Source organism: Mesoplodon densirostris, chromosome 1 (genome assembly GCF_025265405.1).
Source record: "Mesoplodon densirostris isolate mMesDen1 chromosome 1, mMesDen1 primary haplotype, whole genome shotgun sequence".
Taxonomy (NCBI): Eukaryota; Metazoa; Chordata; class Mammalia; order Artiodactyla; family Ziphiidae; genus Mesoplodon; species Mesoplodon densirostris.
Window position 1 is genome coordinate 145,247,188 of NC_082661.1, and position 14,111 is coordinate 145,261,298.

Sequence of the window (14,111 nt, forward strand, 5' to 3'; positions counted from 1 at the left end):
TACAGACTTCTCCACGATCTCCCTTCCACGTTCACCTTGCTCAGATCTGTGGCCTGAGTCTAAATAAGTCTCTGTCCCCTGAATACACTTACATTTTTTGAAGCCAAAAACTCCATTCCTCGGGCAACTTGGTAGGTAAAGCTCAACAAATCCAACAAAGTAAGGCCTTCTGAGTTATCATCCGAAAGGAGGTTTTTGACTTCTGAGTCTGCAGGAAAGTAATTAAGTGTGTTGGTGCTGGCAGACAGCATGAAACATCACCCACCTTGATACTCCCGAAGGGCAGGGCCCCTCGTCAGACTGCAGAGGCTTGTCCAAAGAACACACTTAAGATCATTTCGTTATAGTTTCTAAACCTCACAGGTGGGTGTGTAAAATATGCAAAAGTGCTCTCTTTAAAAAGAAATACATCTGTAGAAACATATACCTGGTTTAAATATATATATAAGTATATATGATTCCATAAGGACCAGTATCATGCGTTCTCACACATATTTTGTTGTTTGCCTCCCAAATTTCTTTTTTCAATCTTAGTTAGCAAATCACCTCAGCCACTTTAAACACACACACACACACACACAAATCTTCTGTGAGGAATGTACACGAGGGCTCTTTGAAAAAGCAGCTTCTAGGAATTGCTTTTTTTTCTTTTTAAAGCCACCTTCATAGTACTTGGCTTACTTTGTGAATAAAATTAGCCACCAGTCCAACTAGAGGTAGCGATCTTAAAGGTCAGTGCCAAAGACTTTGCACGTAGTTCCCTTTCTTTGTAACTTGTCCACTTTCCCCAGTTGGTCCTCTCTGGAAGGGTCCCAGGGTTTTCGAGGAAGCAGGCAATCTAGGCCAGCAGTTCTCAGCACTTTTTGAAAAAGTTCAGGCATGTGAAGAGTAGCTGCAGCCCTTCACATTTTTCCAGCCAGAAAGCAATGGTCTGCCTGCCAACTGGGCCTGGGCTGAGCATGAATCAGGTTCCCCTGACATCTAGAGCCACGTCCAGCCTGGGAAGCAACGTAAACTATTTTTAACAATACAGGAGGGGAGAGGAAGGACTGGTTCCGACAAGTCTCACTGGCTAATCTTTTTAAAGGGCTTGGAAGTTTACCCAGTTGGCAATGACATGTGAATGGACCTTGGAGCTGCAGGAGTGGAAAATATTATTCTGTACTGCGCTTTGCAAAACAAGCACATTCTTTTTTTAATGACTGTACCTTTCACTTAAGAACCCTGAAAGCATCCAGAGTACATTAATGATTTTCAAAACAATTTCCATGACAGCTCAACACTTTTTTGCAGGGACCAACGGGAAGTCTCAGACCCAATAATACAAGATTATGGAACAAGGCATCGTCAGATGTATCTAGCAGCCTCCTCCAAACTCCAAGCCTGTGATGAGAGTAGAAGCCTGGAAGGACCACCCCCCAGCAGATGTGGGGTGGTCCATCTGCTATGGGCATCAGCTAGGCTCCCTGGAGTTTACAAATCAATTCAACCCTGCCACATGCTCATCTGCTTTGAAAACAAACAGATCTTCCTTCAAACAACATTCAGTAGAAAAACCCGACACCCGTGTCAGAAAGTATAACCTCAAATTGTCCACTTTCCAGTTTCTATCACAAACTGGATATTAGCAAAGCTAAAAACAAGGGCTATTGAACTCACAGACATTCGAGATTTATATAATTAAATTAAAAAAATAATATTAGGAACCAATATAGGATTGCCAGCTTTTAATTTTTCCAAGTAAGGGTACTGAGAAAAAACATCAACTACCACCATACTTTCATTTAAAGAAGAAGAGGGGGAAAAAAAAGTAATGTTAACACCAAAAAATGAATACCATTATGTCAGAATAAACAATTCTTTAAAATGACTACATTTTAAATTTATTTATTTATTATTATTATTATTTTGCGGTACGCGGGCCTCTCACTGTTGTGCCCTCTCCCATTGTGGAGCACAGGCTCCGGACGCGCAGGCTCAGCGGCCATGGCTCACGGGCCCAGCCACTCCATGGCATGTGGGATCCTCCCAGACCAGGGCACGAACCCGCATCCCCTGCATCGGCAGGCGGACTCTCAACCACTGCGCCACCAGGGAAGCCCCGACTACATTTTAAAATGTACATTACAGGGATATAATGTACAACATGATCAATATAATTAACACTGCTGTATATTATATATGAAAGTTAAGAGAGTAAATAGAGGGCCTCCCTGGTGGCGCAAGTGGTTGAGAGTCCGCCTGCCGATGCAGGGGATACGGGTTCGTGCCCCGGTCTGGGAGGATCCCATATGCCGCGGAGCGGCTGGGCCCGTGAGCCATGGCCGCTGAGCCTGCGCGTCCGGAGCCTGTGCTCCGCAACGGGGGAGGCCACAACAGTGAGAGGCCCGCATACCGCAAAAAAAAAAAAAAAAGAGAGTAAATAGAATTCTCATCACAAGGAAAACAATTTTTTTGTTTTTCTTTTATTTTGCATCTGTGTGAGATAATGGATGTTCACTAAACTTATTGTGGTAATCATTTCATGATGTTTGTAAGTCAAATCATTATGCTGTGCAACTTAAACTTACACAGTCCTGTATATCAATTATATCTCAATCAAACTGGACAAAAAGATAAAATTAATAAAATAAAATAATTACATTTAAAGTCTGAAAAATGTATTACACTAGGTCTATCTTTATTCTTTTTCTTTTTTCAATTCACAGGCCACAGACCTTCAAAAACATGTCATAGACTCAGTTGTGCAGATCTGCAGTTAGGAACCATGTGGCCTGGCGGTCCTACTTACCAGGCCTGCTCACCATCTTCTGAGTATTTTAGGTATCATATTAAACCACTGGAAGATCACAACACCCAAAGCATAAGAAAAGACACCTTTACCTAACATGGATTTCTTCTTATATGAGGCTGGGCGGTCATACAGCGCTCTCTGGATGTCTGAGTACTTAGAAACCTCTTTCCTTTCCAGCATGGGGACATACTGTGTAGTGTCAGCTTGCTTCATGTCCATGTAGTCACCGTTATTTTCAAAAGATAAAATAACGTAACTGTAAAAACGGGAAAAGAAACCTTAACCAGGGTGTCCTCTGGCGTGATCGCCTGACATTCAGTAGATGACAACGAGGTACCCGCCACATGCAAGGCAGTGGTGGCCATGGGGCCAGCACGGGGAACAAAAGCACAACCACCCACACCCTTCACGAGGGTGGTCTAGTCGGGGAGATGAGCATCCGTCAATGATCACACAAACACATGGACCATCTCAAATCAGCTGTGTCTGTCTTTATTCTGTTTTTCAGTTCACGGGCCACAAACCTGCACCACGTGACCAAGTGGCTTGGGCAGACAAATCCTGCTACTCAATAAATTTAGCACCAATTTGGTGTCCATTGAGTAAATGAATATGAAGTGAACTCACGTCCTTTCTGATCTTACAGAACTTTGTATCTACAGAGATCTTTTTAGCCACTTTAGACTTCTACAGTGGGGGTTGTCACTTCATTGGCTTGACTAATAGGCAAGGTTCAGCAAGGACCAGTATCTCAAACTTAGAAATCCTCAGATAGTTTCTCATAAGGTATGAATACTGGGGCATCCCTGGCCAGAGATGCATTTAGAGGTCTTAAGTAGAACACACATAAACAGCAAACTGGTTCCCAGAACCATTCCAACTCTCACTCTCATTCAAACCTATCAGCAAGCCTATCCCCAACATGATATCCTGGTTCAAAACACCTGCAGACATCAGGTATCTCTCAGCACCATGTTACAGGATGATGGAGCAGGGTAGTTGACTCTAAGTCTTGCTACCTCCTGGCACTGAATCTGCAGACATGGCCTTTATCAGGACATGGGTTCTCTCCACTGGTGAAGCTCATAAGACAATGATTCACAACAGCGTCTCTCTTTGCACCTACCTTCGTGTGCTTTCGTCAGCAGGGTTCAATCCAAAAATGTCCAGCTCTTTCTTTGGCTTCTCTGGGTGGCGGCTCAAGAAGCTGTCCCTATTCTTATGCAAATAGTTGACCAAATCCCCATAGAAACAGTACTCAGTGATGATGTAAATGGGGCCTGTGGGGTCCAAAACCAGTTGGAGATGAGCAAGAAAATGAAGAAAAGAAGAGCCATGAATTACTGTGTCTACACTGGTAAGAGATGCTGCTCAAGAAGAGTGAGCTTCCCTCAACAGAATCCAGTCAACAACTCCATTCAAGGGACTTATATTTGCTGGCATGTTTGGGAATTTAAAAGCCTAGACAGTCTTCACAACCATAGTGTTCTATGAAAATCCTTACTCCCAGGTGAGCAAGCCTACCTGACTTGGTGCAGGCTCCCAGCAAGTTCACAATGTTTAAATGCGGCCCCAGGTGGGTCATTATCTTCAGTTCAGACATGAGAGCTTGTTTTTCACTGGATCTGGCTGTGGCTATTGAAGAAATAAATCACATATCAGTCAACTAAACTATTTACTACCCAGAAAAAGCCAAAAACATGGCTAATCCCATGATTGGACATCATTTTATTTAACAACAGTCTAAAAGAGAAACAGTGACTCAGTCTAGATGCTAATAACTAATCCCTAGTCTTCAGGGTAAAAAGAAGCCACTAAAAATAACTCTTGATTTTCCAACATATAGGCAACAAGAACAATCTAAATAAAACTAACTGACAAAAGAGTCTAAATATGCATAAAACCTAGAGTCAAAAGAACCAAGATCTAGTCCTAAATTTGGCATTTACTGGCTGTGTGATTTTGAGCAATTTACTTAATATCTCCATGTTCAAAAAATCCCCAGAAAGGGGCACTTACGTTTTAGCATCTTCACTGCTACTTTCATGACAGGTTGGGACCGACTTAATCCATAGGCAGTTCCTTCAACCACTTTCCCAAATGCACCAGAGCCCAGGATACGACCTGTGGGCAACCAGCACCATCAACACATGCAGAATCAGGCATCTCATCAGCTTCATTTACCGCGGCCAGCGCTCATGGGTACACAGCTGGGTGGTGTTTCTCCCATATGGAGGAAGCATAATGATTCCTCCAAGTCATCATGTCAAAACCAGAATTGAGCCCACAGGGAAGGAAATTAGTATTAACTGCTTTTGTCAAATAACATTTGCAAAGGAAAGGAAAACACAGGCGGGAAGAAGGAGGGTGTATCCCTCCCTGGTGTGAGCACTCTGTCTACCAGCTGGAGAACCGGGCCAAATCGTGGGCTCTGTGGCACTTGCTTTCTGTGGCTCTGGCCCAAACCTCCTGGTTCTCTACCCTTCTGTTTTCCACACACAAACAGGGGCATCTTTTGCATCAATAAGCCTTTATCCACTGGAAATACTTCAGTATTCAAGACATCACGGATTCTAAGCAGTGATGAAGACAACTTCAGGCTGGCTCCCTTGCTGCCTGTTTCTTAGGAAGACTAGGAAGGGCAAAGGCTAAACATGCCCTAGGAGCACAACACTTTGCCACACGCTGGGAGATACAAAATGAAATGGAAGCTCTGGTCCCCACTCTTAAAAGAGCTCACAGTCTAAAACAGATGCTTCTGCCAAGCCAGGGAAAGACTCGGCTCATAAAAGGGCACTAACAGCCAACACTGCCTGTGACTGCATGTCTGCATGGCTGGAAACTGTTCCTGGAAAGGTACTGCTTCCCTAGCAACTTGACAATACACAGAAGCAGAGAGACACAGGAATGCCTCTTGGTACGTTAGGGATGTTGCCCCTTTTCTCCACATTTTATTACTTTTTAACTTCCCTAAGCTCCTCATCCCTTTTTGTAAAACAAGGGAGAAAATATAATAAAGAAAGCTTAGTTCTCAGGTATACGTATGTGAATAGGGTGTCTTGTTGGATTTCAGTTTAAGTAACTCTGTAAGAAGACCTAACTTGGCTGTATTTTGGAATGAGACAAGTGGATAATTTTAAAATGCCTTTGGCATCCTCTGAAGTACATACTGTTAGAATAGTCATGATGACATAACCTCTAGCTCTAACTTTCATTTGTCTTTGTCCTGTTTTCATTCATTCAGAATGTGATTTTAAAAAAACAAAAAAAATCCCTTGGACTAAAGCTTCATGTTCTGGGTCTCAGCCCAAGATTGAAATAGTTGAAAAGTTTGTGATAAGCTGGCTTGATGATTTTTTCATGTTTGTTTTAAAAGGAACCTATATTTTTATATTCTATATTTTAAAGAAGTATCTAATAATCCTGAGAATGTACTGAGTCAAAATATATTTTCCGATTGTCCTCATTCATTTCTCATCTGTTCCTTTTTAGTTGTAGAAATTCGTCTCATTTTCAATTGGTGTCATTTCCAAAGCAAAGCCACTTTGATGGGTATCTTTGGCAGGCCTCCTCATATTCTCTTCTCCCTTTGTAAAATTTTCTTTAACTGTAATTTGCTAGGGAAGGAGGTAAAAACAAATCATTGCTGTGATTCAATGAACTCATTTTCAAGAGAGAAAAATATTTCTGAAAGCCAATTTCTAATGCTTAGCTTTTACTAAGCACAAGCTCAGATCCTTTATTCCTCCACAGGCCTGTAAAGAGTAAAGTTGCGTACAAATCAAAGGGAGTCTTGGGAGATCACCCCAGTAGGAGCTTACCAAGCACTAGTCCATCTCTTGGAAACTCCCATCTCGAGTCATAAGGCAGTTGCATCGGGTCCACATAAATATATTCATGTCCATCGGGGCTGATTGATTCAATGACCCTCCAACGAATTTCATACCTTGGTTTCTATAAATGACCAGGACAGGTAACTGGTGAATTACCAACGTCCGAATGTACCAAAGCTTAACCGCAGCAGCAAAATGACTGGACACAGTAGGATTCAACAACGTTCACTCATCATGTTGTTACTGAGCTCCCTCTTTGTGCCAAGCCCTGAACTAGGTTGCTCTTCTTCTTGTTCTTATTGGTTTCAAATATTTTTAGTTCTTTTAAAAAAAATATCTACCTGTTTCCAAATGACAACCAGGACAATGAGTGAGATGATCACAATCACCAACAACACCAGGACTGCGGCCGCCACCGTGAGTTCAGAACGCAGAGCTAGAGGACGAGAGAGAGAGAGAGAGAGAGAGAGAGAGAGGCACAGTGGAGAATTTGCACAAACATGCGGGAGGGCAGGAAGGCAGGGTGGCTGTTTCTGGGCCAGAAATCTTTCACTACTGGTGGAGAAGCAAAAGAGCTGCCAGGCTTTCTTGGGTGATGGGCAAGACCATCTCTCAGTTATCTACATGCATGAAACTACTCCAGCTCTTCCCTTAGAAGGGAAAGGGACAAAATTCAGTTGGGAACAAAATACTTTCCCCAAAGGTCCTCCAACATTAACCTTCTGAACAAAATATGAATTGGAATATAAATATTAATAAGTGAGATTGAGAGCTACCATTAGTAGCGTAAGTTTAGAACATAAGTTCAGAAAATCAAGTTCAGTTATTTTGAAAGGTTGCAGTTTACTTATATTGCTTTTGGCTTCATGGATTTTTGTTTTAAGAATTCAACCTGTCTCAACTGTTATGAAGAGCAACAAGGCAGAAGATCCTTCTTCCCCATCCTCCATCCCCACATGCTCAGACCAAAGAGACTGGGTAGCTCTACGGTTAGACAAGCAAAATGCCGAGGGGCCTCTGCACAACGCGGTTTGGGATTTGAATCTGAAAGAAAGGGCTCCCACAGAGCTGCCCAGAGAAGGCCCGTTAAGAGCATCTGGAGCTGAATTTCCACCGAGGGACCTTCGTTCCTACAGGACCCCATCTGGGATTCAAAGTTCCGCTTGAGAGAGGAAGGGCTCGGCTGCTGACTTAGCGTTGTCCTGACCCACTGGCTACTCACTGGGAGCCACCAACTTCAGCTCTCGGCTCTCCACCCCGAGGAGATTCTTAGCCAGGCATCGTACTGCAATGGTCTCCTCCACTTTGGCGAATGTCACTTGGCCCTCCACCATGCTCCTGTCTCGGGGGTGGACCTCCGTGATGACGTTTGAGACATTGTTGGCCAAAATCGTCCATGAAGTTTCGTTATTACATCTGGAGACGGAGAAAAAGGCTATAGGTATAGAGCCAATTACGGGGAGTCATGGGGGTGGGTGGAGCAGTGAGCATCATCTAAGACGGCAAGCAGCCCTGACTTTGTCTGTATTTGGGGGGGCTACAGGTCGATTTTCTTATGTTATGTGCAGATTAACATTCAACACCTTGTTCTGCAAGAGAGAATAAGCTACATGTGGGTATTTAAAAGTTAACTGGTTGTGAAGACAAGGCAGAGATAAACAAGTTCAATCCAACAGAACTACCCATCCCAAGCCTTGAACCCATGAGCAACCTGGACTTCAAGAATGTTTAACTATCCCAACGTCCCACCCCTCCGAAAAGGCCTGCTGTCCTCCCTTCTCTCCACCCACACTGTGAGGACTCCCTCAGGTGTCACTAGGGTTAGACCTCGATTCCAGCTCCAGTCTGGATCCAAGTCTGCTGCCTTGTGGCCTGCGGGGGGCGTAGGTCTAGGAGTCCCCGTCTCCAGGAGAAGCAATGAGTCTTCTGAGCACAGCAGTCACTACAGGTGGGAGTGCAAATGTGCTGCTCACGTGCCCGCCGGAGAAGGGTGAGGGATGGGGGCTGAAGGAGGGACGGGTACCTTAACTCCCGCCACAGAGCAAGTAGTGAGAAGTCACCTGGGCAGTACCTTCATTTATTTTCACATGCCAGTCTAGCCACCAAATAACATTCACCACAGATAAAATGTGAGGTGAAACTGTGGGCCAGGGAAGTAAAAATCCTCTTACAGCAGTTCTTTAGATTCATGCACTTTTCAGATTAGAGACCCTTTGAGAATCTGCTGAAAGCTGTCGACCTTCTTACAGCTACTCAAGAACACAGAAGTGCACCTGCATGCATGCGCACCTGCATGCACACACACACGAGGTCCATGTTCGGAACCCTATCTTGTAGTTTATGAGACTTAGGTCAAATAAGAATCACAAACACACACAAAAAAAAGGGCCAGCAAAAGAAGTAAAATGCACTTGAGGTCCTTTGTCCCAAGGAAGAAACATTCTGACCACAAATGGGAAAGGAATGTGTGATTTCCATACTTCTTAATATCCTTGCAAATCATCCACTCAATATCAGGAAGAGGGGTTCCTTCAGCTGTGCATCTCACTGTCTGGCCCCCATTAGAGCCATGGTGGTCGTCGACCAAGTCCAGAATGGATGACGGAACTGCAAGAGGTGAAAAGAAATCAGAATTGAATGGTTCGTGTCCCAGAACTTCTGGGAATTACGAAGTGGAATTCCAAGAGTTCAGAACTTGTCCGCGTGACATTCAAACCTACAAATCAAGCAGCCACTGAGTCATGTGCACAGTAACACTCCAGTTTGGACAGACCCACTTGGGTAAGAGCATGGTCACATTTTCAGTGATTTGGCATTTGTGCCCCGTGGTGTTTTAAATCCTCAGTGAAGAAAGCAAAAAGCCCCTGTGGTTATTTGGCTTGAAAGGCAAGAAGGCTCTTAAAATTATATTATAGCTTGGGAATCATCTAATGGATTCATCTAAATGGTATAATCTAAAGCAGTGTTTACCAAAGTGCATCTATGGGATATTATTAGGTTTTAAAGATTTTTTTTTAACCTGGGATCAAATAATTTAGAAATATGCTGATACTTGTATCATAGATGGACTGTGAGGGTCAAATGAGCCCACGTAAGACAGTATGTGGCCCAAGGTAGGTGAGTAGGTTCTGAACCAGAATGTAAAGACTTGGGTACTCCTTTCTGGGAAGGGCCACTGTACGAGGTCTACAGGGAAAGCAAAGCAAAAAGGCCAAACACTCTGGAACAATCTAAGGTCATCCAGACCAAAAAGCATCATGTCACTCTTCCCAGACCACATTGAGAAGCAGATGGTAAGGAAGCTAGTGGAGCCTAGGAATTCCCAAAGTATTCCAGACTAGCCTGGAACCTCCCAGAATTATGTGGATTTATAAGTCCAACAAAGCGATCCCTGACATGTGACATCTACAGTCCCTGCTTCTCCCCTAAAAGGGCTGCTTTTCCCTCCATGACCTGGGGGAAAAGTGCCAGGCTCTCCTCGGGAGACTCTCAGTCATGCATCCACTGAGCTGGCATTATCTTTATACGGCCCTTACATACCTTGAGTTAAGAGTTCAAAAGTATAGCTCTTCACATCGTCTTCATTTTGAACTACAATAGTATAATGGCCACTGTCTTCTTCCTTAGCTCGGATCAGCTTTAATTTGCTTCGATACCTTAAAAGAAAAGGACTTTGTTTCAGCAAGTTGTAGCCAAATAAATTCTAATCATTAAGTAATAACCATATTCAATTCGAATTTTGTTTTTTGTAAAAAAGTAAAAACATCTTTTTTTCTTGTCCATATCATTGCTTTTCTGGGATTTTTGATACACTTTCTACGTACTGAAGGTCTGAGTCATAGACACTTAATTCTTAAACATAAGACGGGACAACCTGAGATGAGCAATGGCTTATGATGTGGCTACAAGAGCAGTCAGCTCTGCTAAGGCCAGACTTCTAAATGGGAATAAACCCACCAACTTTCCTTTTTATTTTTTAACCCTTGATCTTTACCTTCTAAAAAAATACTTGCTTCCCCTAAATATTCATCATTTGAGTGATTAGCCAAACAATGGAACATCCTTGGAAGAAAGAATGAGGACACTGTCTCTGTATCGATAGGAAGAGGTCACTAGGGTATAAAATTCCTGCTTGCTTGTATTTGCTTTAAGAAACTCTGGAAGGTTTCATAAGAACTTAACAAAACTAACAAAAGTATTCCCCTGCGGGTGGAGAGGAGGGGGTACGGAGGAACACGAGGACAGGAGTGGAATAAGGTTTCTTACAATGCACTGTCTTTAGGCTTGAATGATTTTAAAGCACAGGATTCATCTTAAAAAATAAATAAATTAGAGAAACATAGTCCTTCATACTTCATTAATGGGAAGTTTCTCCAAAAGGTTTCTTACACGTATGATAAATGACATTTGGCCATGAGTGTGTGTGTGCGTGCGCGTGTGTGTGAGTGCATCTATAAAGTAATGGCCCATTTGACTGTCATTAACAAAACAGCACAGTGTGATAGGCTTCCCTGGTGGCGCCATGGTTAAGAATCTGCCTGCCAAGGCGGGGGACGTGGGTTCGAGCCCTGGTCTGGGAAGATCCCACATGCCACAGAGCAACTAAGCCTGTGCGACGCAACTACTAAGCCTGCGCTCTAGAGCCCATGAGCCACAACTACTGAGCCCTCGTGCCTAGAGCCCGTGCTCTGCAACGAAGAGTAGCCCCCGCTCGCCGCAACTAGAGAAAGCCCGTGCACAGCAACGAAGACCTAGCACAGCCAAAAATAAAAATAAGTAAATAAACAAATTTATAATTTAAAAAAAAAACAGTACAGTGTGGAACTGTGAGTGAAAGGAAGGTGGAGTGAGAGAAAGAGCACTGGTCATGAAGGGAGGAGACCTGGGGCATGACTGAACCTGTCCATGCCTCAGGTTCCTTATGTGTAGCATTGGAAAGCTGTATGCAAATGTCATTTTGAGAATTAATTACATGAAATAATCTATAGGAAAGCATTTCAGAGGCTCCAAAATACCCTGCTAATGTAGAGTCTTCTAGCCCAAGATGCCAGGTGCTGGGACCTGTGCAGAGCATGCTGGGCTGGCTTTCCCTCTGCCACACCACACTGGACACACTCTGGAATGGACTTCCTTAGAGTCCCCTTAGCACCCCTGGCTGCCAATGACCAGACAGTCTTTTGTCGTTCATTTTCTGCACTTGTTCAGCCAAGGAAGCTGGTGGATCCACTAGTTTGTTGTTTGTTTGTGTTTTTTGGCTCTGTTGGGTCTCCATTGCTACGCGTGGGCTTTCTCTAGTTGCGGCGAGCGGGGGCTACTCTTTGTTGCGGTGCACAGGCTTCTCATTGTGGTGGCTTCTCTTGTTGCACAGCACAGGCTCTAGGCACACGGGTTCAGTAGTTGTGGCTTGCGGGCTCTAGAGCGCAGGCTCAGTAGTTGTGGCACACGGGCTTAGTTGCTCCACAGCATGTGGGATCTTCCCAGACCAGGGCTTGAACCTGTATCCCTGCATTGGCAGGCGGATCCTTAACCACTGTGCCACCAGGGAAGCCCGGATCCACTAGTTTTAAGTAAGCCAGACACCACTCCATCATATGCATCCTATGTTCCCTTGCCCATCATGGGGATCAGATGTGCTGGAGGAACTCTCGAAGCACCTGAACAGGCCGCTCTCCTGGACCACTCAGCTGACGACCACTGTCTGACCGTCGCTATTGACTGTAGCTTGCAGACAGCGCTCAGACGAGTGTCTCAAGTGTTGGCTGTGCCAGGATCACCCTATTCCTCTCTGGCCTCACAGCCTAGTGGAAAGTTGGGCACTGCCCACCTCTTTGTGCACCTCCATTTCGTGTCATCAGAAAGCCTTCCAGATTCAGTATCCCACTTCTTTTTCCATCACTGTTCCACAGAGGTTTCCACGTCCATTTTCCCAGATTTCGCTTCTCAATTACACACGGAATTTAGTTCAGAAAGAAGAAAGCAAATCCTGAGGTTAAGCAAACTGATGAGAGAGGGGTTCCGTCTCTCTTCTTCCCTGAAGGCTTGAAATAGAGGACTGTGTCTGCCTGGGATGGTTTCTGACAAAGGTGTAGGGCTGGATTAGCTGAGCCCTTCAAGAGGTACCTTCTACTCCTAAATTCTAATCAGAGCTTAAAACTGCAAGAGACCTCAAAATATCTTCTGGTCCAGTTCCTCGCCTTGAAGGACACAAGGTATTATTAACCCTACATTATAGATGGGAAAACTGAGGCTGAAGGGTGACTTACCCAAAACTCCACCACTGGTTAAGAGATGACAGCAGTCTCCCGACTCCTCAGAGGGCAGGGATCCAAACTATTCACTGTATGTCTTCTCCTAACCACATTTAACCAGACACTACTCTTATTTCCCATGGAGGCCTCACTGGGGCAAATGCGTTACAAATTAAGCCAGCAATGTTTTGTTTCATGTAGGTTTATGCGCTAATTGCCCTGGAACTGTAATCACCAAACAAGTGGGTCCAATTTTACTTTCTTTCCTCCATCCCTTGCTGAATCCAGGAACGTATCTTTCATTGGGAGCAGAGATTTTCAGTTCTTCTTTTTCTCATTTGATCATGAACTTACCAACATACTATTACTGCGTTGCAATGTTATCTGGAAAGGTACTTGATTTCCACTATCTCCTATTTCTGACTGCTAAATTTTCTATATGGACTCTCGGTTTGGGTTGTAAGACAAGCACAAACCTCAGTCTATCTAGGAATACACGATAAAAAGAAAAGGCATACTCAGGAAGGGTGTTTCTTTACCTTATTTCCTGAATCTTTTCTATGTCAGTGGTGATCTCCGTGAGATTCTCAATCAGAGTCAGGTTGTCCTTCAGCCAGGCTATCCTGGGAGGGGGGTAGGCCTGCACGTCCACCACAAAATGTTTGACTTCATGCAGGTTGACAGCTTCCAACGGGCTGAAGTTGGGTTTGATTTCAATAAACCCTTTCTCTGTACAGGGAAAAGTTTCCGTTAAACAATGATTACTGCCTAGTGGATCCCCGAGCAGCACAGCCGATGGACATCTTAGAAAGCAGAATGTACCATGCACAGAGATGGTGACTTTCTTCATTTCTTTGACCTCCTTGGTGGCCTGGCGGGCAGCACATTCGTAATCTCCACTATCTTTCACCGTGGCCTCAGGGACCATCAGAGTGTACACCAATTTGATGGACGGGACCTTGGTTTCTTCCAGCATTGTGATGCCTTTGCCTTTCTACAGAAAAAGGGGAGGGAAACCGACTTTAACAAGCTAGCTCCTAAGAGTGAAGCCTCACGTAAGCTATGGACTCTAGGAGATAATGATGCACCGATAGGGGTTTGCGGATTGTAACAAGTGTACCGCCCTGTGGGGATGTTATGGGGGAGGCCGCTCTCATGTGAGCCCAGGAGCTATGCAAGAAATCTTGGTACTTTCCCCTCAATTTTGCTGTGAACTTAAAACTGCCCTAAAAAATA

The 14,111-nt window shown here is 44.2% G+C and overlaps 1 protein-coding gene across 9 annotated transcripts in view; it reads right to left on the reverse strand.

The window, feature by feature from the left end:
- Nucleotides 1-14,111, reverse strand: part of PDGFRA (platelet derived growth factor receptor alpha) — a 48,364-nt gene that overhangs the window by 14,774 nt on the left and 19,479 nt on the right. For all 9 annotated transcript variants that reach the window (XM_060109765.1, XM_060109755.1, XM_060109731.1 and 6 more), the window contains 12 exons: nucleotides 13,698-13,869; nucleotides 13,415-13,604; nucleotides 10,168-10,283; nucleotides 9,108-9,234; nucleotides 7,850-8,043; nucleotides 6,969-7,063; nucleotides 6,616-6,748; nucleotides 4,814-4,918; nucleotides 4,319-4,429; nucleotides 3,921-4,074; nucleotides 2,884-3,050; nucleotides 93-208 (listed from right to left, as the gene is read on the reverse strand). In XM_060109765.1, coding sequence (XP_059965748.1) covers nucleotides 93-208; nucleotides 2,884-3,050; nucleotides 3,921-4,074; nucleotides 4,319-4,429; nucleotides 4,814-4,918; nucleotides 6,616-6,748; nucleotides 6,969-7,063; nucleotides 7,850-8,043; nucleotides 9,108-9,234; nucleotides 10,168-10,283; nucleotides 13,415-13,604; nucleotides 13,698-13,869 — 1,680 coding nt within the window. The remainder of the gene's footprint in view (nucleotides 1-92; nucleotides 209-2,883; nucleotides 3,051-3,920; nucleotides 4,075-4,318; nucleotides 4,430-4,813; nucleotides 4,919-6,615; nucleotides 6,749-6,968; nucleotides 7,064-7,849; nucleotides 8,044-9,107; nucleotides 9,235-10,167; nucleotides 10,284-13,414; nucleotides 13,605-13,697; nucleotides 13,870-14,111) is intronic.